At 34.2% G+C, this 24,293-nt stretch overlaps 10 protein-coding genes across 10 annotated transcripts; 4 read left to right on the forward strand and 6 right to left on the reverse strand. All coding sequences in view use genetic code 12, as the record gives it.

Annotated features, from left to right (window-relative positions):
* Positions 1–292: 292 nt before the first annotated feature.
* J8A68_000896 (mRNA (N6-adenosine)-methyltransferase) lies at positions 293–1,906 on the forward strand (the record flags this gene model as incomplete). Its single annotated transcript, XM_049410619.1, has 1 exon — positions 293–1,906. The coding sequence occupies one exon, from the start codon at positions 293–295 to the stop codon at positions 1,904–1,906; it is 1,614 nt and encodes a 537-aa protein (XP_049265726.1).
* Positions 1,907–2,041: 135 nt separating this feature from the next.
* J8A68_000897 (uncharacterized protein) lies at positions 2,042–2,632 on the reverse strand (the record flags this gene model as incomplete). The annotated part of the gene is made up of 1 exon (XM_049410622.1): positions 2,042–2,632. One exon carries the CDS (start codon positions 2,630–2,632, stop codon positions 2,042–2,044), a length of 591 nt encoding a protein of 196 aa, XP_049265727.1.
* A 390-nt stretch (positions 2,633–3,022) lies between these two features.
* STT3 (dolichyl-diphosphooligosaccharide--protein glycosyltransferase subunit) lies at positions 3,023–5,254 on the reverse strand (the record flags this gene model as incomplete). The annotated part of the gene is made up of 1 exon (XM_049410623.1): positions 3,023–5,254. One exon carries the CDS (start codon positions 5,252–5,254, stop codon positions 3,023–3,025), a length of 2,232 nt encoding a protein of 743 aa, XP_049265728.1.
* A 425-nt stretch (positions 5,255–5,679) lies between these two features.
* Positions 5,680–8,190, reverse strand: J8A68_000899 (uncharacterized protein; the record flags this gene model as incomplete). Its single annotated transcript, XM_049410624.1, has 1 exon — positions 5,680–8,190. The coding sequence occupies one exon, from the start codon at positions 8,188–8,190 to the stop codon at positions 5,680–5,682; it is 2,511 nt and encodes an 836-aa protein (XP_049265729.1).
* A 742-nt stretch (positions 8,191–8,932) lies between these two features.
* On the forward strand, positions 8,933–9,466 carry J8A68_000900 (succinate dehydrogenase cytochrome b subunit SDH3; the record flags this gene model as incomplete). The annotated part of the gene is made up of 1 exon (XM_049410625.1): positions 8,933–9,466. The coding sequence occupies one exon, from the start codon at positions 8,933–8,935 to the stop codon at positions 9,464–9,466; it is 534 nt and encodes a 177-aa protein (XP_049265730.1).
* A 535-nt stretch (positions 9,467–10,001) lies between these two features.
* On the reverse strand, positions 10,002–12,689 carry HAP42 (Hap42p; the record flags this gene model as incomplete). Its single annotated transcript, XM_049410626.1, has 1 exon — positions 10,002–12,689. The coding sequence occupies one exon, from the start codon at positions 12,687–12,689 to the stop codon at positions 10,002–10,004; it is 2,688 nt and encodes an 895-aa protein (XP_049265731.1).
* A 624-nt stretch (positions 12,690–13,313) lies between these two features.
* Positions 13,314–13,730, forward strand: HSK3 (Hsk3p; the record flags this gene model as incomplete). Its single annotated transcript, XM_049410627.1, has 1 exon — positions 13,314–13,730. The coding sequence occupies one exon, from the start codon at positions 13,314–13,316 to the stop codon at positions 13,728–13,730; it is 417 nt and encodes a 138-aa protein (XP_049265732.1).
* Positions 13,731–13,998: 268 nt separating this feature from the next.
* On the reverse strand, positions 13,999–14,400 carry J8A68_000903 (uncharacterized protein; the record flags this gene model as incomplete). The annotated part of the gene is made up of 1 exon (XM_049410628.1): positions 13,999–14,400. The coding sequence occupies one exon, from the start codon at positions 14,398–14,400 to the stop codon at positions 13,999–14,001; it is 402 nt and encodes a 133-aa protein (XP_049265733.1).
* Positions 14,401–14,768: 368 nt separating this feature from the next.
* Positions 14,769–15,809, forward strand: J8A68_000904 (kinetochore-associated Ndc80 complex subunit; the record flags this gene model as incomplete). The annotated part of the gene is made up of 2 exons (XM_049410629.1): positions 14,769–15,252; positions 15,367–15,809. The coding sequence occupies 2 exons, from the start codon at positions 14,769–14,771 to the stop codon at positions 15,807–15,809; spliced, it is 927 nt and encodes a 308-aa protein (XP_049265734.1).
* Positions 15,810–19,124: 3,315 nt separating this feature from the next.
* Positions 19,125–19,529, reverse strand: J8A68_000905 (uncharacterized protein; the record flags this gene model as incomplete). Its single annotated transcript, XM_049410630.1, has 1 exon — positions 19,125–19,529. The coding sequence occupies one exon, from the start codon at positions 19,527–19,529 to the stop codon at positions 19,125–19,127; it is 405 nt and encodes a 134-aa protein (XP_049265735.1).
* Between the last annotated feature and the right edge of the window lie 4,764 nt (positions 19,530–24,293).

Below are 24,293 nucleotides of genomic sequence, written 5' to 3' on the forward strand. Positions count from 1 at the left end.
TATATATAAATTGAATATAAAATTATACAACATATATATATATACGCGTCTTTGTAGTTAGAGGTCAAGTAATACTTTCCTCTATTGTGTGGTTTGTTTTGTTTAATTGTTGTTGACAATTAATACACACACAAAAAAAGAACAATCAATGAAATTGAAGGAGGTTGAAATAAAAAAAATGCTGCAAAAATCAAAAAATCAACTTTCCTCCCACTTTTCTGAACAAAGAAGACTCTTTGGACACGAAGTAGAAGAAGGAAAGGAATCCACGTATACATCAACAAGGTATAGAATGATCTATAGTAAGGATTGCTTTGTTCCATTTGTTGAGTTTATCTTGTATCGTGAGGATGTCTTAACAAAGCCTCCAATTGATGGAGATCTCTGGAAAATTAGAGCATTGTTGATTCAATATATTCAAAGTAATCCGAATCATCCAAGTATCCAATTAACCAATATTTCCGAATTTTTAACTTATCTTATTCAGTTTAACTTAATTAGTGGAAATCTGTTGAAATTCTCAAAATTATTGAATAGCAATGTTGGATTAGAAATTACTCCCCCGAAATTAATATGGATAAATGTTAGTGGTATTCTTCTTTTGAAAGCTAGACTTCAGGGGGGTTCTTTTCCTCAACTGATGATCGTAAGTGGCATTCATAGACCTCAAAAGGAACCGAAAACATTGTTTGAACTTTTAGAAACTCCAAAGCTTAAGATGGATCCAATCTATTCTCATGAGATTGTTCTTAAGACAAGCTTTACATTCAATCCAGACATGTTATTCGAACTTATCAAAAGACCAACGGCAAGAACTATATTAAGCAAAGAAAGAGCTAGATTAAAGACCAAGAAAGTTTTCTTTTATAACGTTTGTAACGATTCTAATCATAATCACATTTTAGGAACAGTGGGGCTTAATAAGAAAGAGTATTCACAATATGGAACTAACAAACAGATGATTCCCCAAGCTACAGTACACCAACGGATATCTCAAAGTAAAAACATGATATCCAATGAAATTTATAAATGTTCTCAATGTAAGATCCATTTTTTACCTATTATTAACAATCATACAGATTTAAATTTAGGAGATTGTTCTTATTTAGATACTTGCCATAAAATGAAAACTTGTCGCTATTTACATTATTATACGCTCAATCTGAATTCGTCACATTATCTGCTGGATCAGAAAGAAAACGAAGAAAACAATCAGGTTCATGAATATTCAATCGGTGATTGTTTTAGTGAATCATTTAGAGAAGTGTTACCCGCACAATGGATCAATTGTGACATTAGATATTTACCATTCAAAATTCTCGGCAAATTTGCAGCAATTATTTCTGATCCTGCTTGGGATATTCATATGTCGTTACCTTATGGAACATGTAAAGATGAAGAATTGTTATCGTTACCAATGCACGAATTGCAAGATGAAGGCATTATAATGCTTTGGGTTACTGGTAGATCCATAGAAATTGGAAGAAGAGCATTATTGAAATGGGGATATAAAATATCAGATGAAATGATCTGGGTCAAACTAAATCAACTTAAGAGAACAATCGTCACTGGAAGGACTGGCCACTGGTTGAATCATTCCAAAGAACATCTTTTAGTTGGCTTGAAAGGAAACCCAATTTGGATTAATAGAAAAATAGACATGGATGTTGTTGTTAGTGGGACAAGAGAAACTCTGAGGAAACCAGATAGATTTTATGATATAGTTGAGAGATTAGTAGGGATTCACTCTCGAAAGCTTGAGATATTTGGTAGGGATCATAATACAAGACCAGGATGGCTCACAATTGGAAATCAATTACAAGGGGTATCATTATACGAACCAGAAGTTAAAAGAAGATACGAAGCTTATACACAAAGCAACAACTTGCATTTAAATTATAATTAAACACAACATAATATTCGTTAATAGAGTTATACATAATATTCGTTAGAAAGGGTTATACGTAATATTTCTTTAATAGGTAATACACATGTAATAGGCGAAAACTAGATCCAATTCTACTCTATCCGGTATAAAAATCTACTGATCCTTTTTAGCTGCCTTCTTTGCCTTTTCTCTAGCACGGAAATCTCTAAGATTAGCACCAGCCTTATTATCCATAGTCTTTTTCAAGTCACTTCTTAATCCAAGAGCAAAAGCAACTTCAAAAGCAACAAAAAATGGAGCCAAAACTAAAGCTTGTAAAAGATTATCCAACAAAGCAGGGGCACGTCTCTCATGAACACCATGCCCATAAAATTGGGCTAACCAAGCACCAATATGAAGATAGATTGCATATTTAACAAATTCACTCAGAGTAGGTTCACTAGTTTCGGACAATGTCAAATAATAATTCTTGATGAAATGAGCATAAGTTGTCAAGATGGCTGCTGATGGGATTCCAACTTTCCAATCCAATAAGACGTAATAAATACCATAACCCCAAGCTAAAATAGAACCGAGATTCACGGATTGGTGAGCTTCACCTAAGACATTTTGAGGAATCAAGAAGGTGATTGTTGATAATAAAATAATCGGGATACACATTAAATGAATTGTCACATTAACTTTGTTGAAGTGATATGATCTGTAAAAGATCAAGTGAGATTCAAGATCAAATAATCCGGCCATTGTAAATTTCTAATTGAATTGTAATGATTAATAAGAAGAAACTGAAATGAAAGAATTAAGAAAGAAGATTAACAAGGAGCGAATTAGCGGGTTTAAATAACAATTCGCGTAAGCAAACTTAAAAATAAAACTGGGGAAAATTGGTGGAAAATTAAGATTATTTTTCCGTTTATAAACAAATAATTAATTTAACCTTTTCTTTGGGGTTGCTGTCTTCAAAAGAAGGTGGGGAGAAGAGAAAGATCCGACCCAACAAACGATTGTGGGATCAATATCACCAATACCGATCGGGCCGACCCCTGGGGTAAAGCCATTGTTTACAAAAATCCGTTTTATAATATTGACATAGAAGTATTTAACAATAATTACATGTTATAAATATAAACACGCCTATTCTCTTATCTCTAACTTTGGTCTGGTGATTACTCTACTCCTCTTTGAGCCAGCATCACTTCTCCTCTTTTCAAATTCACTTGCTTGCTTTAAGTCTCTACCGACATTATCCAAGTCTTTGACTTTATAGATTCTCACAAGCCAATTTTCGGAAGTATAAGCTTCTTCAAGAACATTCAATTCGATTGGAGAAGAGGCAGGAATTTGTTGATTTCTTACTCTATCATTCCCATCTCTACCACCAAATAATTCAGCAAATCTATAATAGGACATCTTATACATCAACGAGTTCTTCATAGCTGCAGCAGCAGATTGATCGACTTTATATTCACCTCTTTCAGTAAAGTAATCTCTTTCACGAACTTCATCTGGCCAAATACCTTCAGCAATTCTAATCATCCATAAGAATTTATTGATATCATCACCAGAATATCCCAATAAACCACCAAAGATAACCAAAACATAGTCAACATCATGCTGTCTCAAGATTTCATAAGCAACGTCTTCAGAAGAGGCCATGGCCTTACCAACTGTGGCAATATGGGTATTGTTCCAGGTATTATTATCAACTAAAGTGGTTCTGTCGGCCATTCCTCCAATTTGATAACCATAATCCCACCATGCCATAACTTTGGCATCTTCTGGGGTGTTCATTCTTAACCAATAGTAAGCTTCTCTGTAATCGTCAATGATACGTTGAGACCCATCTGGGTTTGAAGATGCCAAGACCACGGATGGAGATGAATAGGCATTAGATGTGACCCAAGTACAATGTAAAACAAAGTAAAATAAGTAGAAGGCAAATGATAACAAGACAACTAATTTAGATAATAAGGCAGCAAGTGGGAATGCCTTTTTAGTCTTTTTAGTAGTCTTCTTTTCAGCATCAACTGATTCGTCTTCTGAGAAAAGATCAACAATGTTCAAATAGACATCAAATAATTTGGATAAGGCAATAGCACCACAAACACATACAATTGGGGTTAAAGTCAACATCAATCTAACCATAACACCGGCGAAATAAGAACATAAAACACCATAAATGATAACAAATACGTGCTCGTCTCTTAATTCTTGGAAACATAAATAGATACCTGCAGGGAATAACCAAATCAACATACTTGTATCAAAGAAGAATGCTGGCCAAGCAGTAGGTTGATGTTCAGAAACGGAAGCAATAATAGGAATATGGATCTTGGCATAGTTAGTATCCCATAAAGAATAGAAACGACCTGTCCAAGGAGCGATCCAACCCATTGCAGTCAATCCAAACAATGCTCCAACACCTAAAATAAATACCAAAGTTAAGGAAACAATTAAGAATGATCTGAATTGTCTAGATGGAACTTGATTCTTAACGTAATGACCAACACCAACTAATTGTAATAATCCAAATACACCCAATGCAGCCATATGATCATTTGATCTAATTGGAAGGAAACCGACGAATGGAATTTGCATGGAGGCTAAAGTACCCAAAGCATACCAAGTTGTGTATGCAGTATATAATTTCTTATTATAACGGCCCATTAAAATCAATACGAAAACATGTAATGGAATTAAATTGGTAATGAAGACATAACCACCCCATGCCGAAACCATATAGAAATAGAAAAGGGCAGTTAAAGTTGCAAAGAACATTGAACCCAATTTCATGGCTTTAATCCAGAAATAAAAGGTTGCCATTAATAACGTAATTGCAATTGCTTCATTATCATAAGAACCAGCCACCGATCTTGAAATATACCCTGGGGCAATACCCATGAAAAATCCAGCCAATAATCCAGCATTTGAATCCTTCATTTCTTTAGTGAAGAAATATGTACAAATCGCAGTTAATCCTGAAAATGCCGGTGCTAACATAACACAAATATTTCTAATATCAACAGGTAAACATAACCATTCTCTTAAAATATGCCAAATCGCCCCAGAAGTAACCATAAGTCCAGGATATAAAGTCCCACCAGTCACTCTTCCTAAAGGATACCAAGTTCTATCATCAAACCAATTCAAGAATTCATAGAATGAATGGGAAACTAAGTATTTAGTAGCTCTGAAATTAAACCAGGGATCGAATTCATGAATAATACTTTCAAATCTAATGACTGAAAATAATCTGGATGAAATTGCAGCACCTGCAATTGAAATGAAAATGATCACTCGTAATAATGAACGAATTGAGTTGATGCCAACACCCAACACTTTCACTTGTGGTTTGTCAATTGCCATTTTGTTTTATTAGCGATTGATATTTCTGTGTATTTGCAAATCAATTCCAATTGATGATGAATTGTTTGGGTTGTCAAAGTTGTCAAAGATCTTTAACAGCGTGTTTTCAAAAATTCACTATTAACAGGGAAAAAAAACGGAGTTGGACAATATGCAGGAGAATTTATCATTGCGCTACCAATGTTAGATTTTGACATAAAAGGTACGAAACTTCCTCATATTTAAGTGGATCTGTTTCTTAGTCGGTCTTGTATTATTGTCTCAAATTAATTTGTATACACTATATAAAAGCATAAACGACTTTCCAAAATATAAATATAAAACAGGCAAATCTAAATAAAATTTTGTTATACACTTAAACGCAAAAAATACAAACTTAACTTATTTCATAAAATAAATAATCTTATTATTAAATTTTTATTAATCTAGAACGAACTCCAACTCCAATTAGCAGGCACGCTTCCTACAAGGTGTTGTTCATTTCTACTACCACCATTGGAATTATTATTATTATTATTAGATGGTCCACTGACTGGTGGGGTATCATTATAGTTATTATTAATGACCGCAGCCATCGCCTCATTGGTACTATTATTATTATTGATCTGATCTCTGTATTCTGGAGAAGTCATCAAAGGCGGTTCTTTGGGGATATGTTTCGATATCATATAATTAGGTCCAACAGCATTTATCTCTTGATTCTTTACTTCTTGTGCAGTCATTGGTTTGTGATAGACATGTTGACTTACATTCACCCCAAATTCCTTCTTGATAAATTCATTATATTCTTCAATACAATTATCACAAACCTTGGATAAAGTACCTCTACCACCAGTGGTAAATTGAGCTAAATGATTGATATAAAGGAAATGGGAAGTATGTTCTTTACAAAAAATCCCACCACATTTTCGACAATGATGTCTTCTTTCAAAAAAATTAAATACTTTGGGACAAGCAGGCATACTGCATTTTAAAACGGTTTCATCTTTAACCCAATGTCTTCTAGTTGGGGGTGCTCTCAATAGTTGATCATGACTCCTATTGGTTCCGGAAGAAAAGAATTTCGTCAACGAATTAGGAGTACTGGCATTTACCGTCAATGAATGACCAGATTCTATCGAAGCTTGTGAATCTATAGATTTAATTGATGCCTTGGAGGATGTAGCTTCACCTTGTTTAAACATCTGTAATTGTTGTTCATATGATAATTCAGGTTTAGGCGAGGTCGTAGATGTTGAAGAATATGGTTGGATATCTGGAGAATGGGTATATGATCGCACACCAGCAGCATGGACCAGTCCATTTTGAGTTCTTCTTAACACACATGGGACATACATTGGACTTCTTAACCCTTTGATTTGTTGTAATTGTCTGGTTACTCTTGGATGATTAAGTTGATATTGAGGTTGTGATGGTTGTTGGGCAGAGTGGGTGGGTGAAGCAGGGAGAGTTTGCGAAATGCCCAACTGAAGGGAAGGATTCAGTGGAATCCTTTTCGCATGCATATTTTGTGGGGGGATTACTGCTGCTGGGATGCGCCCGCCACCACCTTGTTGAGACTGCTGACCAGCAGGATGTGATTCTGCATTTTGAATTTGGATGTTGTGTTGTTGAAGTGCATTCTGGATTTGTTGGGCATGCGACATCTGTTGCTGTTGTTGTTGCTGTTGTTGGTTTTGGTATTGTTGTTGGTTGTGAGGGAGAGATTGAAATTTTTCCAGTCCATTTTGTGGGGAATTTTCAAGGGTGGTGGACGACGATTCTTGTGTGGCTATTTTTCCCTCCGGTAATTTTGGTAATGATGACTTGTTATTCATGATAGAATGATAAGTATGATGATTATGTGTAGTATTTGGAGAAGTCTTTAATTCAGATGTTGGACTAGTGTGGGGTTTTGGTTGTCTAGTTAAACTAGCAAATGAAGATAAATCGACTTCAGCTGGTCTGTAAGGTTCAGTCATTTTTGATTGATCTTCTTGTTGTCCTAAGGTTTGATGATCGTCTTGTTTTAAAGTTGTTAAAGGGGTTATATCAGAATTTATAATTCTTCTTGGTGATAAACTTAATTTTTTTAATGCCTTTAAAGTTAAATTTTGTTGTTGAATTAAAGGATCATCATCCTCCTTATTCTTATTGTTCTTATTATTGTGCGAAGTAATGGCGGAGGAGGAGTTCGAAGAGGTCGTGTCAAAGGCAGTATTTTTTTCGGCATCCGATTTCGCACTATTGTTATTGTTATTTAATTTGTCACTTGATGATGGCTTACTTAAAGGTTTATCATCAAATGGTAATTGTTGACCAATTTGAACTTCATCTTCTTGTTGTTTTAAATTAGTAAAACTTGATAACACTGGAGCTTGAATGAAGGATTGAAAATTCTTGGAATTATTTACTGTTGAATTACTGCGAATTAATGATGGATTATTAACAATGTTAGTAGTATTATTTGCTGACGCTAGCACTTGTTGTTTTAATGAAATCAACGATGCAGTTGAAAGTACAGATTGGAATGATTGTGCACGACTCTTACTTATATCTTTCTTGGTAAATGATAATTCTGTAGAAGATTCTAATTTAATTGCTTCATCGCCTGATGATGAATCTTGATCAACGGTATTATCGGAATGACGTTCATGATGTCTTCTAGGGTTGTCATCAAGATGATGATGTACATGTTGCTGTTGTGGAGATTGGCGGATGTGGTCTTGCTGGGTGTTATCATTTGCAATTGTAGTTGATGTTTCATTGTTGTCTTGGTAATTTAAAGATATTTGTTTGCTGGTTGTATTTGTTGTTGCTGACATCATTTGGTGTTGTGGTTGTGGTTGCGATGAACGATGATGGGCTGTTGTATGAGTCAACGTTTCTATCATACTATGTGTCTGAGTTTGTTGTGGTTGCTGCCGTTGATGATGATTATCTTGGCTATTTGCCATGTGATGATGATGACTAATTTTGATTTTATAAAAAAGATACAAAAGGTAGAAAGAAAAAAAAGATATAAACTCTTTATTATTATTCTATGTAGTTATTCGTTTCCGTTTAAAGAATTATTTTTTAAGTTATTTTTTTCTTCTTTTAAGCTTTGTTCTTCAATTTCTTTTTTTTTTTTTTATTATCATGTGTCAGTGTTTGTTTGATTTTATTCAAACCCATCAATACACACACACACACACATTCCTGAATGTATAATATGATAACGAACTTAAGAGTATTGTAAGGATTAAGGAGTATTATACAATGGTTATAAATTGAATGGGTAAAAGGGATTAAACTTTATTTTGTGTATGAGATTTCATATTCCATGTACTGTACACTAAAACTATTACGAACTTTAATAATCTAACGGTAGTGTGAAGATAATCAAAAATAAAATATTTTTTGGGGGAGTGCAAAAAATCAACGTGTGTGTCGCAAGATAAGAATCACGTGAGGTTTAACGCGACACATATCACCTGACTTGTGAGTGCGTAATTTAAAATATTCTAATTGGCTGAAATTATTTTCACTCCCTTATTTCCCACCCTCCTTTCTCCGGGGTGTGATTTTTTTTTTTCTTCCTTCTTCACTTGCTTGAACAAAAACACATCAAGTTTTATATTTTATTACTCAAGCAACCCTTTCTTTTAATCAGTCAGTTCTGCTTTACCCCCCATATATATATAACATCTAACAACCATGATTGCTCGTTTAGGATTATTAAAGAAGCCAACTTTAAACACCATCTACAATGCATCTAAATTACAATCATCAAGATTAGCTTTAATTAGATCTATTTCTACCATTAAAGCTTCAAGTACTCAAGAACAAGATATCTTAGTAGCACAACGTAAGAACAGACCAAGTTCTCCACATTTAACCATCTATGAACCACAATTAACTTGGATCATGTCTTCATTCCATAGAATTACTGGTGTTGCCATGGCCGGTGCCTTTTATGGTTTAACTTGTGCTTATGCTGCCACTTCCATTTTAAACATCCCATTTGATTCCGGAATGATTGTTGGTGCTTTTGCTTCTTTACCAGTTATTGTTAAATTAGGTTTCAAGGCTGCTTGTGCTTATCCATTTGTTTATCATGTTGCTAATGGTATTAGACATTTAATTTGGGATTTCGGTAGAGAATTGACTCTTAAAGGTGTTTACAGAACTGGTTACGCTGTTTTGGCTGCCACTGCTGCCATTGGTTCATATTTTGCCTTCTTATGGTAAATCTGTTTGAGAGATGACAGAGTGAGTGAGTGAGAGTGAGAGAGAAGAATGTATAGTATATATTTCCAATGTTTATTTATCATTATGTTTTGAGAAGCATAACAATTCCTTTATTTATTTATTTCTAATGAGGTACGATTAGTCATACCTATTATAATCAAAAAGTGCTAACCGAATTAATATTACAATTGTAGAAGTCTGGCATGCTGAGTATGTCCAATGTAAATACATGATTTCTGGCAATTTCCGTTAATTTGCGGAACTGAAGAAAAAGTTTTTTGTTGCACCCCGGAAAAGTTCGCTAATTGGCTACAATTGCAAAATATTTAATTAAATAAATAAATCCCGTTTATCATTATTTTTATATAAACATAAAAAAGTTCTATATACAAGTCTTTTCTAATATTTCATAGTTTGTTATTTGTTCATATCCTGTTTGTTTTTATACATGTAAAAAAAGTCAAAACCAAAACTACCCAAAAATATACCCAATATACAACAACATTTCTCTCTCTCTTTCTCTCTCTCTTCCCCATCAATCTCTCAAACTACTAAGATCCAATTCTGCATCAAAACACAAACATGGAGTATCATTCGTACAAAATCCACAATTGAACTTCTGCTTCTTCTTAAGTATATGATCCCGAATCGAAGTCTTCACACCCAGTTCCTGTTCCTGCTGTTGCTGCTGCTGTTGTTGCCCCTGTTGCTGTTGAACCGGCGGTTGTGGCAGCAGTTCAGAATGTATCTCAACCTTTCCCAAAACATCCTCTTCCATCTTCGCAAAACCATCATCTTGCATATTTACATCCCCTTCATCATCTTTCAATATTAATCGATTCAAGAAATCATGAGTATCAGCCATAAAAAAATCCAAATCAGTGTTTACAGTATTCACCCCACCACCAGCACCAATATCGCCATCCTCATTGCTATTCATAATTGTACCATTTGTCAACATCGACCCCGGAGAACTTTCAATAGTGGCAGTTTGTAATTCTTCCACGATTATATCATCATGGAGATTGTCATGATGTTGATCACTCATGAATAAATTAGCCGCCTTCATGGGTCGTAATAAATCAGGAGTGAATTGTCGTTCTGGTAATGTCGTGCGTGAGAAGATCGAAGATGAAGGGCCAGCCGGTGGTGAACCCGATGTTGTTTCCTTGGTGTCGATAGGCGATTTGGTTGTGGATGTCGACGCTGATGTTGAAGTTGTTCCCTTGGAACATTTCTTCTTTTTGTTGGTGCCGGGAATTGTACCGGGATTGGCAATTCCCAAAAAACTGGATTTCTGTTTTTGCACTTCTTGTTTCTTCATCGCTTTGAATTTATTCCTAACATCGACATAATGATTGATTTGACTATTTAATACCTCATCACGATTCTGTTGTTGTTTCTGATGCAGTTTTTTGGCTGATTGGATAATATTGGACGATTTTGTAAGATAGTTCAAGAACTTATTCAAATCATTCAAATTATTAATTGACTCCAATTGATCGTATTTAGCCGCAGCCGGTGGTGATGCACTACTACTACTACTGGCAGTTGTTGGCGAAGAAGATTTCCTAGGAATAGGAACACTAGCAGTGTTGTTATGATTGTTATTATTGTTACTCAATGCATCAAATGTAATAACCCCATTCTGAACAAAACTTAATTCCTTAATTTGATCAGTTATAACTTCAATATAATTTCGGATCAATTCTTGTTCTTTAAGTTTTGCCAAATATGTCATTTTCATATCATTTAATTGTGCACTTGGATCAATTGGTTTTGGAATTGGTGGAAGTGGAAGTGGAAGTTTCTGATTTTGTTGATTTTGAGAATTCGATCCTGAGGCCAGTTGTGATGGTGCTATTGTAGTTAAAGTTGCGTCTGCAGGTATTGCAACTGGTAAGTTCAGTATATCCATAGAATCCGATGGTTCTTGTTTAACAACTACAGCTTTAGGAGAAGTGATTGTAGAAGTAGCAGGAGAGTTGGTTGTTGCCATGCTCATACTTCTTGGAAGTGCTGGTAATGGTGATACACTACTCAGTGAAATATTGGCGGAAATAGGAGTATTGAACACCGTAGTATTGTTTTTGGTTGGGGATGTTGTTGTAGTTGTCATAGTTGTAGGTGAATTGACAATTGTGGTAGATGTAGAAGCAGATGTCGATGTCACGTTTGAAATTGCTGGCAATCCTCCTTTCACTTGATGTTGTTGCAGTATTTGTTCAAGTGCTTTAATATTACTTACTGCTTCCTGTTTAACAACCATGGCCTTAGTTGACGTTGTAGGAGCAACAATAGTCGACAGCCCCGTACTTCCAGCTTTCAACTGAGCTTGTTGAAGTATATTTGATGTAACTTGCAGTTGCTGCTGTTGTGCAGCTGGAATACTCCCTACAGTTTTCTGTTCTCCTGACTGTTGTTGTAGTTGCTGCTGTTGCAATTGTAGTTGTTGCTGTTGTTGTTGTTCAAGATCCTTCTTTTTTGTTCTTTTCCTTGGACTCTTTGCCGGTTTTGCTTTCTCCTCCCCACCTTCTGCATTAGTAGGTTTCCTACCTGGTCTTGGTCTAGGTGGCAACACCCATCTCTTTGACGTATTTATATTTAAGGAAGACTTTGGATTCAAAGATGCTGCAAATGTCAGTCGAATTTGAAATGGAGTTTTCCCCAGTGGCAATGGACAAAAACTAGTGGGTTTGGGTAGGACAGCTACTGGTTTTGGAGCAATTGCGGGTTGAATTTTAGCATATTTGGGCGCTATATGTTGAGGTGTAGCACGAGGTTGAGCTGGATGAGTATGTGGTGCATGAACTAGATGTTGTGAATGTTGTTGGTTGGCATGGGTAGGATGAGGATGTACCTGCAGATGTGGATTCATCTGTTGTTGCTGTGATCGTGCGGTTGTTTGTGGTAATGTGGTCGGTATTGAAGGACGGGGAGTAGGTCTTGGTCCTCCTATTGCGTTTGGAAGTGGTTGTGATTTTGTAGGCAAGAAGTTGGATAATTTTGAGTCATCATTTTTCTTATGTATGGTGGAAGTTTGATTTGTATTTAATGTAGACATACTATGGGTGGTACTTAATGGAGATGGATTTGATGTCTTTATCTGCACATTCGCTTGAATCGGTGATGTTGTGGGTGATTTTACAGGTGATGATTGTGAATGTGACAATAGATTTGACTCTGTTGGTTCTTTCTTTATCGGTTTCACTGTAGAGTCCATTATATATTCTTTTCTATGTAAAATCAATCTTCAACTTTTCTTAAAATACTGAATTTCTGTATTATTACTAATAATCCTAATATGTGTGGTTGATCATCAAATCGTTCAAATGAAATCTCCTCTGTAAGTTCTGTTGTATTGATAAGGGTTCTGGTTTTAATATGAATTGGATAGAAAAGTGATAGGGTACTATTCCACTTTTCTTTTGGTGGGTTATTGATATGTTAAATTTATTGGACGTTTTCAATCTGCTAATTAATGTCCGGCAAAACGTTTTCGGGGGATGTGTCGATGGGATTCCGATAATCTTTCTTTCCTTTTGTTAAAATATAAATATTTAAATCCTACTGGTGTAAAGTAAATGTCTGTTGATATAGACACTTGTATATGTATTTGTTTGTATATAGAATGTATTCTGGGTTGCTGCTATCTGCTAGTGTAAATGTTTTCTTATTGCTCTCTCCTAAGGGATAAAGAACGTTTAAAGATTTTGACATTTTTTTTGAGTTGAAAAACTTTTTTTTTTTTGCGCTCGGAATTTTTTCGTTAAAAATCGGAAACTCTCTTTAAAACTTTTGTTTATTTATTATATAACCAGAGTTACAAGATAAAACATAGACAATTATGGATATTCAAAAGACTCCATTAAAGATAAAGACTCCGAATAGATCATCTAATGAAAGTGTCAATACTTCAAATGCTGCTGCTACTAGAACTCAACGTCAATTAAGTCATTTGAATTCTCAAGTTGCTCAATTACATGCTAATATATGTGATTTTAATGAACAAATTGCGATTACAACAAGACAATATCAAGATATTCAAACATTGGGTAAAATACATGGAAGTTTATTTATGGCTTCTCGTACTGTTTTTGAAAATGATAATTTCGACGCTGATGGNAAATACATGGAAGTTTATTTATGGCTTCTCGTACTGTTTTTGAAAATGATAATTTTGATGCTGATGGAGATCAACAAGAGGTTTCAAATTGATTTGACCTCAATGGGCTTTGCAATCAAAACATCAAGTCCAGAGTAAACACACTTTCGCTAGTTCAAAGTCGAAGAAATATTTGCTGCTACATGCGTCGATCTCTAACTGAACTAAGCTGAGCGTCAGAGTAATTATTCTAACAAAGCTAATTTCTAGTGTTTCCGAAAATAGACATCAGTTGGGTAACTTCGGTGATATACTACATACAGTTTCTTTGTCATCAAAATGGATTTGTAATTTAGTTATAAATGGTTTTATAACTCTACTATGTACAATGAATATATATTTGTCTAAAAAACAAAAACGAACTCAATTAATTAGCTTCTTGATTCTTCTTAGCTGCTTCTCTTTCCAATTGTAATTCTTTTAACTTCTTTTCTTTATAATAATTATATAAATCTCTCTTTTGTTTCTTTTCTTCAACCAATAAATCTCGTTCAATATCTAAATATTTTTGTTTTTGATATTTAGCAACACACGCTAAACTCTTTTCATTTATAGCTTTACATTTCTCCATACCTTCTATTGGATTCTTATAACTATTTGAACATTCAACATAAGCTTTAATTAAATCATCACATTTAGCAAATGCTTTTCTTCTCCATCTGGCAAATATAACTTTTTCTTCCTTGGGAGAAATGATCCATGGTGGCATATTTGGATCAGTTGGTAATTCAACATCTTCAAATTCTTTCTTTTTTGGGTAATAACTCATAGTTTCTTATACTGGTGTCTGTTCTACAGTGTCTCGTACCTGATTACAATTATAGTGGAATGATTTTTTTTAACCCTGATTTTCATTTTTCTGGTGGGTTAGTAATACATCACGGGTTTTGATTTTTCATTTTGGAAATTCTATTTCAAAAAACATAAACAAACCACCAGATCTTATAATATAACATCAAACTGCTGTACAATATGACAACTCATCTAGAAGAGATAGACACTGCTCTTAGAAACGAACAAGGACTTAGATTCCTCGACGAATTCGTCGTCCAAATTTTACTTTACGAATTTTGTTTACTGTGCTTCTAAGTTTTATTTGTTTGACTTTAGTTATCATTACGTGATCAAATCTTAGAAATGAATAATAAATTATCCAATTTATATAAAATAGATGATGACAAATATTCTCGAATCAAAAATGCATCCCAACTCCCACAATATCAAGATATTTCCATAAACCGAAATGATAACATCTTCAATATCCTAGAACAAAGATCATTATTATTGGATAAATTGCATGAAGGTATAGTTCGACAATTAGTCAGACTAAACTCCAAATCAAGTTCAATCAAAGAGAAAGAAGTAGAGTTAAATCGAACCTTACTGGAAATCACAAAACGAATTGAAGAATTCCCCGATGATGATCGAAATAGCAATAATCGAGATTTTTTAAATCAAGATTCAATTCTACTTCAACTTAAATTATATAAAGCTCTCGGGGTCTCAATTAGTCTGGAAACTAAGGAATATGTGGAATCGGGTATACGGAAACAGAAAGAAGAAGTGAGGATAAGTGTTATGAATCCGGGCGATAGTAAACCTAGTGTATTGGTCGTACTAGGTAATATATCACTAATAATATAGAGCTTAATATAAACCCTATTTAACCTTGATAATCCCGATGAGAAGCTTCCCCTTATCAAGACGAATCAACAAGCTGGTAATGTCCAGGAAGGTAAAGATAGCTCCCAGGAATTTGAACAGTTGCAGAGTGAACCATTTGAGGAACCTCCCGTGGTTACTCCCCAAAACCCACCGGATGCCCTCTTGGGATATACGACTGAAGACGATCAAGGATTTGGCAAAGACAGTCAAGAAGAGGAGCAGCCACAAATGGATCTCACTCAAGATGTAAGGAATATCGAGAGTGAGGGAAATGGGGAAGAAGTTAAAGTGACTAATACGGCAGATGAGGAGACTAATTTGCAAGATAATAGCGAAGTTGAAAAGGAAGTAGATGTAGACATAATCGAGGAAGATCAAGACGTAGGCGTCATAGAGGTTCTAGTTCTGCACCTGTATTATCGAGTTCTCGTTCTGCACCTGTATTATCTCGTAGATCAAGATGTAGATGCGGAGGAAGAGGAAGATGCCGATGCTGACATGTCTATGGAATGAGAAACAACTATGTATTACTAGAATCCCCGGTAATTTCCATACAACAATTGTATAACTATGTATTAATAAATCAATTAATTCATTCGAATTAACTCGTATCATTCCATTCCCTATAACATTGATAGAATAAATGCTTCTGTATAAACTATGTACAATTCCCTCCGAAATATGATATATATATATGCTTCCCATATAACCGAAATCCAATATAACCACTTTAGAAATACTTTGGATTCTCTCTGAATGACAATTTGGTCCATTTTGGAATAAAATGAAGTTTTCTTCTATATCCCTTCTCTTTCTTACTAAAAGTGGTATATTTATCTCTTGCACTCATTTCATTCTCCTTTGGCATCTCAAATTTTAAATAATCAATTAATTTAATCCCTACTTTATTACCTTCAGCTTTGCCACTAGTATGAATAAGTCCTTGATAAATTGCTTCAATATTACTATCAACTTGTTTCATACGGACTCTTAATCCATCTTTTTGGTCTCGGGATAATCTGGGTGCTTTTTTCGTCTCTATAGGAGGGACAGACCAATTACTTCGAAACTTCCGTGGCTTGTATAACCTAGTTGTGAGGTATATATATCGGACTCTTAGGTTGGTTCTATGAGAACGAATGTGTTTTGATACCTGGTTAATTGAAAATTTTTTCTGTGGAAATAAAATCAAATGAAACGACATGCGACATTTTCAAAATGTCGTAAGCGTTTGACCAAAGGTTTTTTTTGCAACCAAATGAGTTGAGTTACTTAACAGGTGAATCATGAGGTACCTTATCACGGTATTATAGCTACAAGATAACTCTATAGCTACTGGTTATTTTATGTAGAAATAAAGAGAATGTTTTTAATATATTTTATCAAGGTAATCGTTTTAAGCGCAACGTGGAATCAAGATATTCCCCCCAAGCGTATCTCGTCAACCGGTGCTTAAGTCTGCTCCCAATAAAAAAATCTGACAACATTCTTCTATGAATACAATTTCTTATCTCCTAAAGAATATCCCAAGAAATTTCAATTCTTGGTCCTGTCTAGTTTCTTCTATTCAGGTGATAAGATATCTTTTGTTTCGAATTGAAGCGTCTTGTTTAAGGGGGATCCGGATTTTAGCCATCTTGATATCAGCCTTGTTTTTTTCAACAATAGAGTTCTAAAACCCATCGTGCGGTGTCCCCCACAAGATTCTTCTTAGAAACAGCGCCTAGTTGATGGATTGCTTGGCAAGTCTCCCGAAGCATGTTTTCTCCGATTTCTGAGAGGTTTGGTTGGAATAGAACCTAGTGTCTGTCAATTCATTCTAGAGATGTTGTATAGCAAGAATGTAGATAGGGAGATTGTTGGGGGCAATACGCTACCTTTTATGAAAATACCCTAGTGGAACACACTTCTGATTATTCATTCTCACTAGTATATATCTTTGAATCAGTTAGAAAAATCGTCATCCCTCTATTTGATTGTTCCCGGGGCAATGACTAAGACAATTTCATATTCTTGCTTTCCTCTCCTAATCTTTCAATGAGCCGGGTTATTGTCGTCATCTCGATTAATTCTAAATTCCTTCAATCATTCGATATTTTTTTTCCAATAGTGGAAACAGATACCCACTCCCACCGTGTTGCGCGTTTTACCCATTCCACGTAAAACTCCAAAGTTGCAAACCTCCCAAATCAGAAAGGGTGATGACTCCCTAGTCCAAGACTCTAAGAAGCACTCAACGTGGGGAAGAAATTGAAAGAGAGAGAGAGAGAGAGAGATCAGATCATCGTGAGGAAGAGCATGTACATTTGATGTGTTGGTGTACATTGAATATTGTGATTCCTACTGCCTTTACTAAAAACGACGAGAGGCATGAAGTAAATTCCGGGATTTTACGTGAAATGAGGAGTTTAAAATACATACAGCTGTAGTTGCAATCTCTCTCCAGTTTAGGCAGGTGTGATAATGATTAATGAGTCAACTAACCAATGGAGAAGTCGAATACAACAAACTATGACAATAGGTAAGTGATCTCAACCCCAACATTCTTGCTCGAGGGTCTTAATTTCAAACAATGGGTCTCTTGATCACTTTTCGGGAACTACAGTACTATGCAACTTTGACATTGTTTCAATATTTGATTGAATTCTTAGACAATTAATTCATCGAGCACTGGCCTAATTCTGTTTATATTCTGTGCTTGTAAACAGTCTATGCATTGATCATTGTTTAAATCAAATCTTGTTTTAGAATCGATCGTTTTCTTCAATCAACCCCTCCTCTCTCTCCTATTTGTAAGAACGACATTCGATGGGACATACCATGAATGAGAAAAAGCCCGCACCATCACTTGATGATATCACTCCACTATTGAGGAGGTAGGGTGCATATAGTTTTGTACAAGAAAAAAAAACTTCAATGGAAAAACTTTCATATAGGACAAACGGAAAGTATTTTGGGTTTGGGGGGCTAGAAGGGTTTCACAACCCAGCAGAAAGGATTAGCCCACCAAAAACACCCCTCGTCAAAAATTTTCTCTCTTTTCTTTTTTTGCATTTTTAGAATTTTCCATAATTCCGTGTTACATTCTTTTTTTGATATATTGAAAAAAATTAAAACTGGTGATTTGTACATGTAATATAGCCCACTTGATTGAAAAATATTAGTGATATTCATGTAATAGGGGTCTTTTCATTTTATTTTATTATTGTACGGTACATTTTTTTTTTGATTTGAAAAGTAATTAGAAGGCTTAGAATGTTTAAAGAAATTGGTAGTTGGTTGACGAATAAGTGTTCAACAAAGAGTGTATCTTCTTATGACAAAGCTTAAATGTTGCAATAAAAACTTATTAAGACATTTTTCTTAATGAAAAAGCTTATTGGGTTAGCGGGGGGACGAGAGAAGTAAGTGAATACGATAGAAGAATGTATGTTTGTACCTGAAAACGAGCAAATTAATGATGATAAGAATTGATGAGTATTTTTTTTCTTGAATCCGTCAACCAACCAAGAAAACAACTACATAAAGAAACACCTCTCTAGAAACATAAATGGGTATGACGTATGTAGACTACTGTAAACTTTGAACTACATAGAGATACTCAGAGTATGTGTACATAGATGTTGCAATTTCTCTTTTTAAGGTTTATAAATAAATTTGTATTAGATAAATAAATTTATATATATAAGATATGTAACTTTATAAACAATTGATGTTAGCCAAATCCAACTCCCCTTAAAAAAACTAACCTTTCCCAAAAAACCATTAAATATTCATTAAAAAATCGTAAAAAAACTATAGTATAGTTGATGTTGTAGTAGTTGATTGCTACAACGCAGTTAACCATTTACGATAATTATGGGAAGTTGAATTAACTAAATCAGTAGCATTAGAATAATTAACATTTGAATTAACACTATAATTCAAATCAAAATAATCCAATTCTCGTGTACTTTCTTCTTCTTGTATTATTCCTGTATTAGTACTAAGAATTAATGGAGATTGACATAATTCTGAATGTAAATATTGATGATGATAAAGGGCTGGAGTTAATAATGGAGAAACCAATTCCTGATTGTTATTGGTGGTATTTGAATAAGTCGGACTGTTGCAAGAAATTGGAGTCAGTGATTGTTGATATTCTATTGATTTACATTCTTCTGAACAATAAACTGAATTTTGAGTACATAACTTATCACAGTTTATACAATAATTATTAAAGATGTCTGACATTGTGATTGTGTATGTGTGTAATGCTAAAAGGGTATTTGTATATGCTAAAAAGTAGTGTTTCTATGCTAATGAAATTTCTGTAAAAGAACTTTTGTTGCTCAATTATATATGCTGTAAGTGTGGATACTAAAGGATTGTACAGTAAAAGTAGGATAAATCCTAGTGTTTGTTTCTTAATGAAAGTATTGATAATTTAATAAATTTATAAATTTTCAGAAATGAAAAGTAAAAGAAGTAAAAGAGAAAAACGTTTATGTATTTATAATAATCCTAGTAACTGTGAAAAAGAGGTGTTTTATTATTTTTTAATGAGTAACTTAATTTAATAATTAAATTAAAACTTTAAAAAAATGAATCATTAAAAAATATTTTTTGTTACACACACTTTATTACAAAAGCACCACACTTCTTTACCACACAAAAAAACGCAAAAAAAGAAATCCTGATTTTAAACAGGTGTTTTTATTTTCAGTGAAAAATCGGAGATTTTATTTTCTTGAACAATTACACGTGCTTTGAAGAATTTTCTTCTAGTTTCCATAGTGGTCTTTTTTTGACATGGCCACCCACCACCACCACCACAATAAACAACCACAGCAACCATCCACACACACACTCTCTCTCTCTCCCTATGTAATCCACAGTTGCAAAAAACAAATGTATATTTATAGATTTTTCTATGAGCTTTTTACTAACTAGCTGTAAACTCATTTTACGTACATACAGTTTAAGATTGCTACTGTAAATCTTATTAACATTTTACTTTTTTTTTAGCAATCTTTGTTTTCGTTTGTTTTTAGAAAATTGCCTTTTTTTACTCTAAGGGAAAACTATTACCGAAACTACAATTTTAAAACGTTAATTATCAATCAAATCTAGACACTCCACTCCTAAACCAAATCGAAACTTAGTTTCTCGGGAAGAAGCCGAAGGTATCCATGGTCATATGATCACCATATAATATTTCTTGTGTAACGTGTTAGCAATTATATATATTTCCCCCATCTTTTGAAACATTTCTTTTGCATAAGTTTTCTGGGCTCCGCATTAATTACGGAGGGGCGATTAAGAGAGGAGTAGAGAGACATTTTTTTATTTCCCTCGGGTCTAAGAAAAAAAAAATCTGGTTTAAATTTTAATTTCTGGTACCGGCATTGCCTCCCCGTCTGCTGCCTCATTTTTTTTCTTGCATTTTCCAGAAAACTTTGAAATCCGAATGACAACTGAATGGTAATCACTCTGGGCGGTGTCAATGTGTAACACTGTTGGGGTTTTAAATCACTACCCTTAAGAATTTAAGTTATTGCAATGTTACATGGTGATTTTTTTTTATGTACGGGATTTCGAAACTAGTACCAGAACTCCGTTTCAGGATAAATCGAGACCGGTCCCCACGCCGCGCGCAAATTATGGATCTATTTTTGTTTTAGAAAACAACAACGTTTACTTTTATCGGTACAACGGGGTCGATGCCGATATACCACATTTTACATCTTATATTGTATTAACTTCTGTTGAAGTCATGGGTCTTCCGTATGGAGCGATTAAAGGGGTCTGTTTATTATGACATCGTTTCGTGGGCTGGGCTGCGCTGTGGAACGTGGCCCGTACGAAAAAAAAAATTATGAAATTTCATAGCCGATTTGTCACGACACTAAGCTATTTTTGGGCCCACAGGGCCCAAAATAAACAGAAAACGTTTTCTACTGAAATTCCTATTAAAACCGAGAAAACGTTTCTATTATTTCTTTTTGAAATTCCCTAGTTGATTCTATGATTGCTTCCTAATTCTTCCTATAAAGAATGGGCTTATATTACTAAAACCTCGACCCTTCTTCTCGGTTTAACATATTTTAGAAAAACGTTGGGTGTTTTAGTATATGTTGCAAACTTTTTGGTCTCGAAGCCGGAGTTGGCTATTTTGTGGTTGCGAAAAAAAAAAATTATGGTCATCGTTTATGATTTTGTACTTTTAATTATAAATTGATGCTAACCCTCGTGTGACACGAGGTTATAGTAGTTATGCTCAAAGACGTACAATATCAATTTTGTCCTTTTAATATCCATCGCTAAACTGTCGTATGACGATGAGTTGTACTACTATAGAAATATCTCGAAGGTCATCGAAAAAGCTCTTGTGATATATTAGTTTACCACAGTTGTCACAAAATACATGAAAAAGGCATCACAGTTGAGCCAAATCACGGCGCTAAGATATCAGATCTGCCTGTGGTTGCGTCGAAGTACATAGTTTGGTATCCTTGTTGCATAATTTATTCTTGAGAGACAGGTTGAGATGAGCTTCTATTCTATTTTTCTAGGTTTCATCTTACATTTGCATACATTGAGCAGCGAAAAAAAAAAAAAATTCTTAGAAATACGACAGGTTCAACGGGATCTAAAAAAAATTAGTAATCTTGCACGTTTCCGGACTTACTTGAGAAACTACACCCTACACACAGTTTTACAATGGGATACACGAAAGTGGTTCGAGTGGAACTCTGGGGTTTGACGTGTTTGGAGTCCTCGGGTACCTAATTAATTTCATATGAAATAGTAATAGGTAGTAGCAATTATTGCAAATTGTTCATGTTATAAAAATCATCAGATTTTAAAACTAGTCTTTGTTTTAAAATTTTTAGCGAGAAAAAAAGAACGAAAAAATGACACCACCACCAGATTTTCTTAGTGCATTTTTTCTTTTCAATTCCATATTTCGGAATTGTTGGAACTAACTTTGCACAACTCCGATATTAGGAATAGAATGATAACTTGGAAACAACCTATCATCTCGATTTCTTCTTTTCGAGTTTCCAAAAAGTTTCATATGCATCTGCTGATAGATAATTAATCTCTCTATCACCGAAATATGTAGATATAAGGATACAATGTAATATATTATTAATAGATTGGTAGATAAGACTAACCTATTTTAGGAATGAGTAATTCCCATAAAAGATAAAACAGAAAAAAATTTTCACACCACTCATAAATACCCCTCTTAACAGGATAAATTTTAATTTTTTGAAATATTTTTTTGCCGTCAAAAAAATTTTTTTTTTTTTCTTTAAAATGAAAAATAGAAAGAATGAAAAAAAATCTTCGGTGAAAAAAAAAAATAAACTTATTAGTGATCTTTAAAGATAATTAATAATCAGCTAATCAGCTAACTAAATAAAAACTTTGATTAGTCATTAAGGCGTGATATCCCCCAATTTAAAGTCATTATTCATGGTTTACAGTTGAGTCATGGTCGTATTACTTGACTAATTTGACCATTTGGTCAAACGTCCCCCCCTCCCCCCTCCCCCTTCCCATCCCACATGGTTATTCTCTTTGTGTATCGCTTAATCAACAAGTGGAGACAATAATTAATTATTGTTCTTTTTATTATTTATTAACTTCTTCTCCGTACTTTAATAATAATAATAAAACCGGACCGTCTTTCTTTCTTGAGTTGCTACTAAGAACATAAAGGACTTGAATTCTTTTGTTCTTTTTCAGGGGGGGAGCTTGTTATTCATGGGTAGGGGCTCAATGAAAGGGTCATATTATTAATTTGGAGGTTGTACTCTCTTCAAGGGGATATGATTAGTCTAGAGTGGATGTGTACACCCTTTAACTTCTTCTACTTCGTCTTCGTGTGTGTGTAGTAATTTTAATTTATTATTTAAAATAAATTGCTGCAAAAAAAGTTAGTTAGATGGGAGTGGGGAAGGTGGGTGAATTTTAAATTTAGAGTTGCAATTTTTTCCTTCTCAAAGTTTATTATAAAAAATACGATGGGGTTGTTCTTTATTGGGTAATGGGCGGTTAATAATTTTTGAGTTTTAAGTCTCCCCCAAATATTGTCAAGAGCTATATGCAGGGCTTTTTATCAATTTGCGTTTATGATGAGAAGAAAAAAAAATTTTTTGTTCTGTTTGTGTGGAGTAAATAATTAAGCTTAAATTAATTACCATACACATTTATCATAAAATGTGGGACAATAAAAATTAAAGTTATTTTATCATCTTCTTCTGTTATGTTGTGAAGAAGACAATGTGGGACAAAGGGTTCACAAAACGCATTTTTAACTTCGGCATTTTTTTATTGGACTCCGTTAACGGGATAACCTTTAAAGTTTCGAGGGAGAAAGTTTATCTTATTCTTGAACCAACAAAGTGTACAGGTGACGGCTAAATCCAATATAGAAGCATTCCATGAATGAGAGTAATGAGCAATAGAGTAAATAGACACCTGTGTCTCTCTTGGATTCCTACCACAGGCTTCTTGATTTACTGGTAGGGCGTAGTAATTGTCTTGGGAAAATTGCTGCAAAAATTTGTAAGTAAATTGACAGAAAAAGAAGTTATTCGTCATTTTTTTCGAGGTCATCTTAATTAGTTCTACATAAGCTTTCTAATCAACTCTTAAAGTCGTCACCCCATAGGCCGTTTAAGACAATTAATCGTCAATGAGTAAGGCGTTTTTTTGTTTAACATACGATTCACACACTTATTAAGTAGAATATATCACATTTGAACGAATATTTACAAACGTATCTTAGAGAAACGAAAAATTGGGATGGATTTCATTTCTTCCAATATAGCAATCTATCCGTGCTTGCATAAGTCTGAAATAAACTCTTTAGATATTTCGAAACTTATTTTTTTCATTTGATCAACTTGGGGGACTTTTAGAGTCTCCAGAGGCAGTCAAACCAGGATCCACGAACTGTAAGAAGACGTTCATCGTTCTACCCTTCAGAACAGATTCGCCGTT

This window comes from Hemisphaericaspora subhashii (genome assembly GCF_019202705.1).
Source record: "Hemisphaericaspora subhashii strain CBS 10753 chromosome Unknown scaffold3, whole genome shotgun sequence".
Classification (NCBI taxonomy): Eukaryota; Fungi; Ascomycota; class Pichiomycetes; order Serinales; family Debaryomycetaceae; genus Hemisphaericaspora; species Hemisphaericaspora subhashii.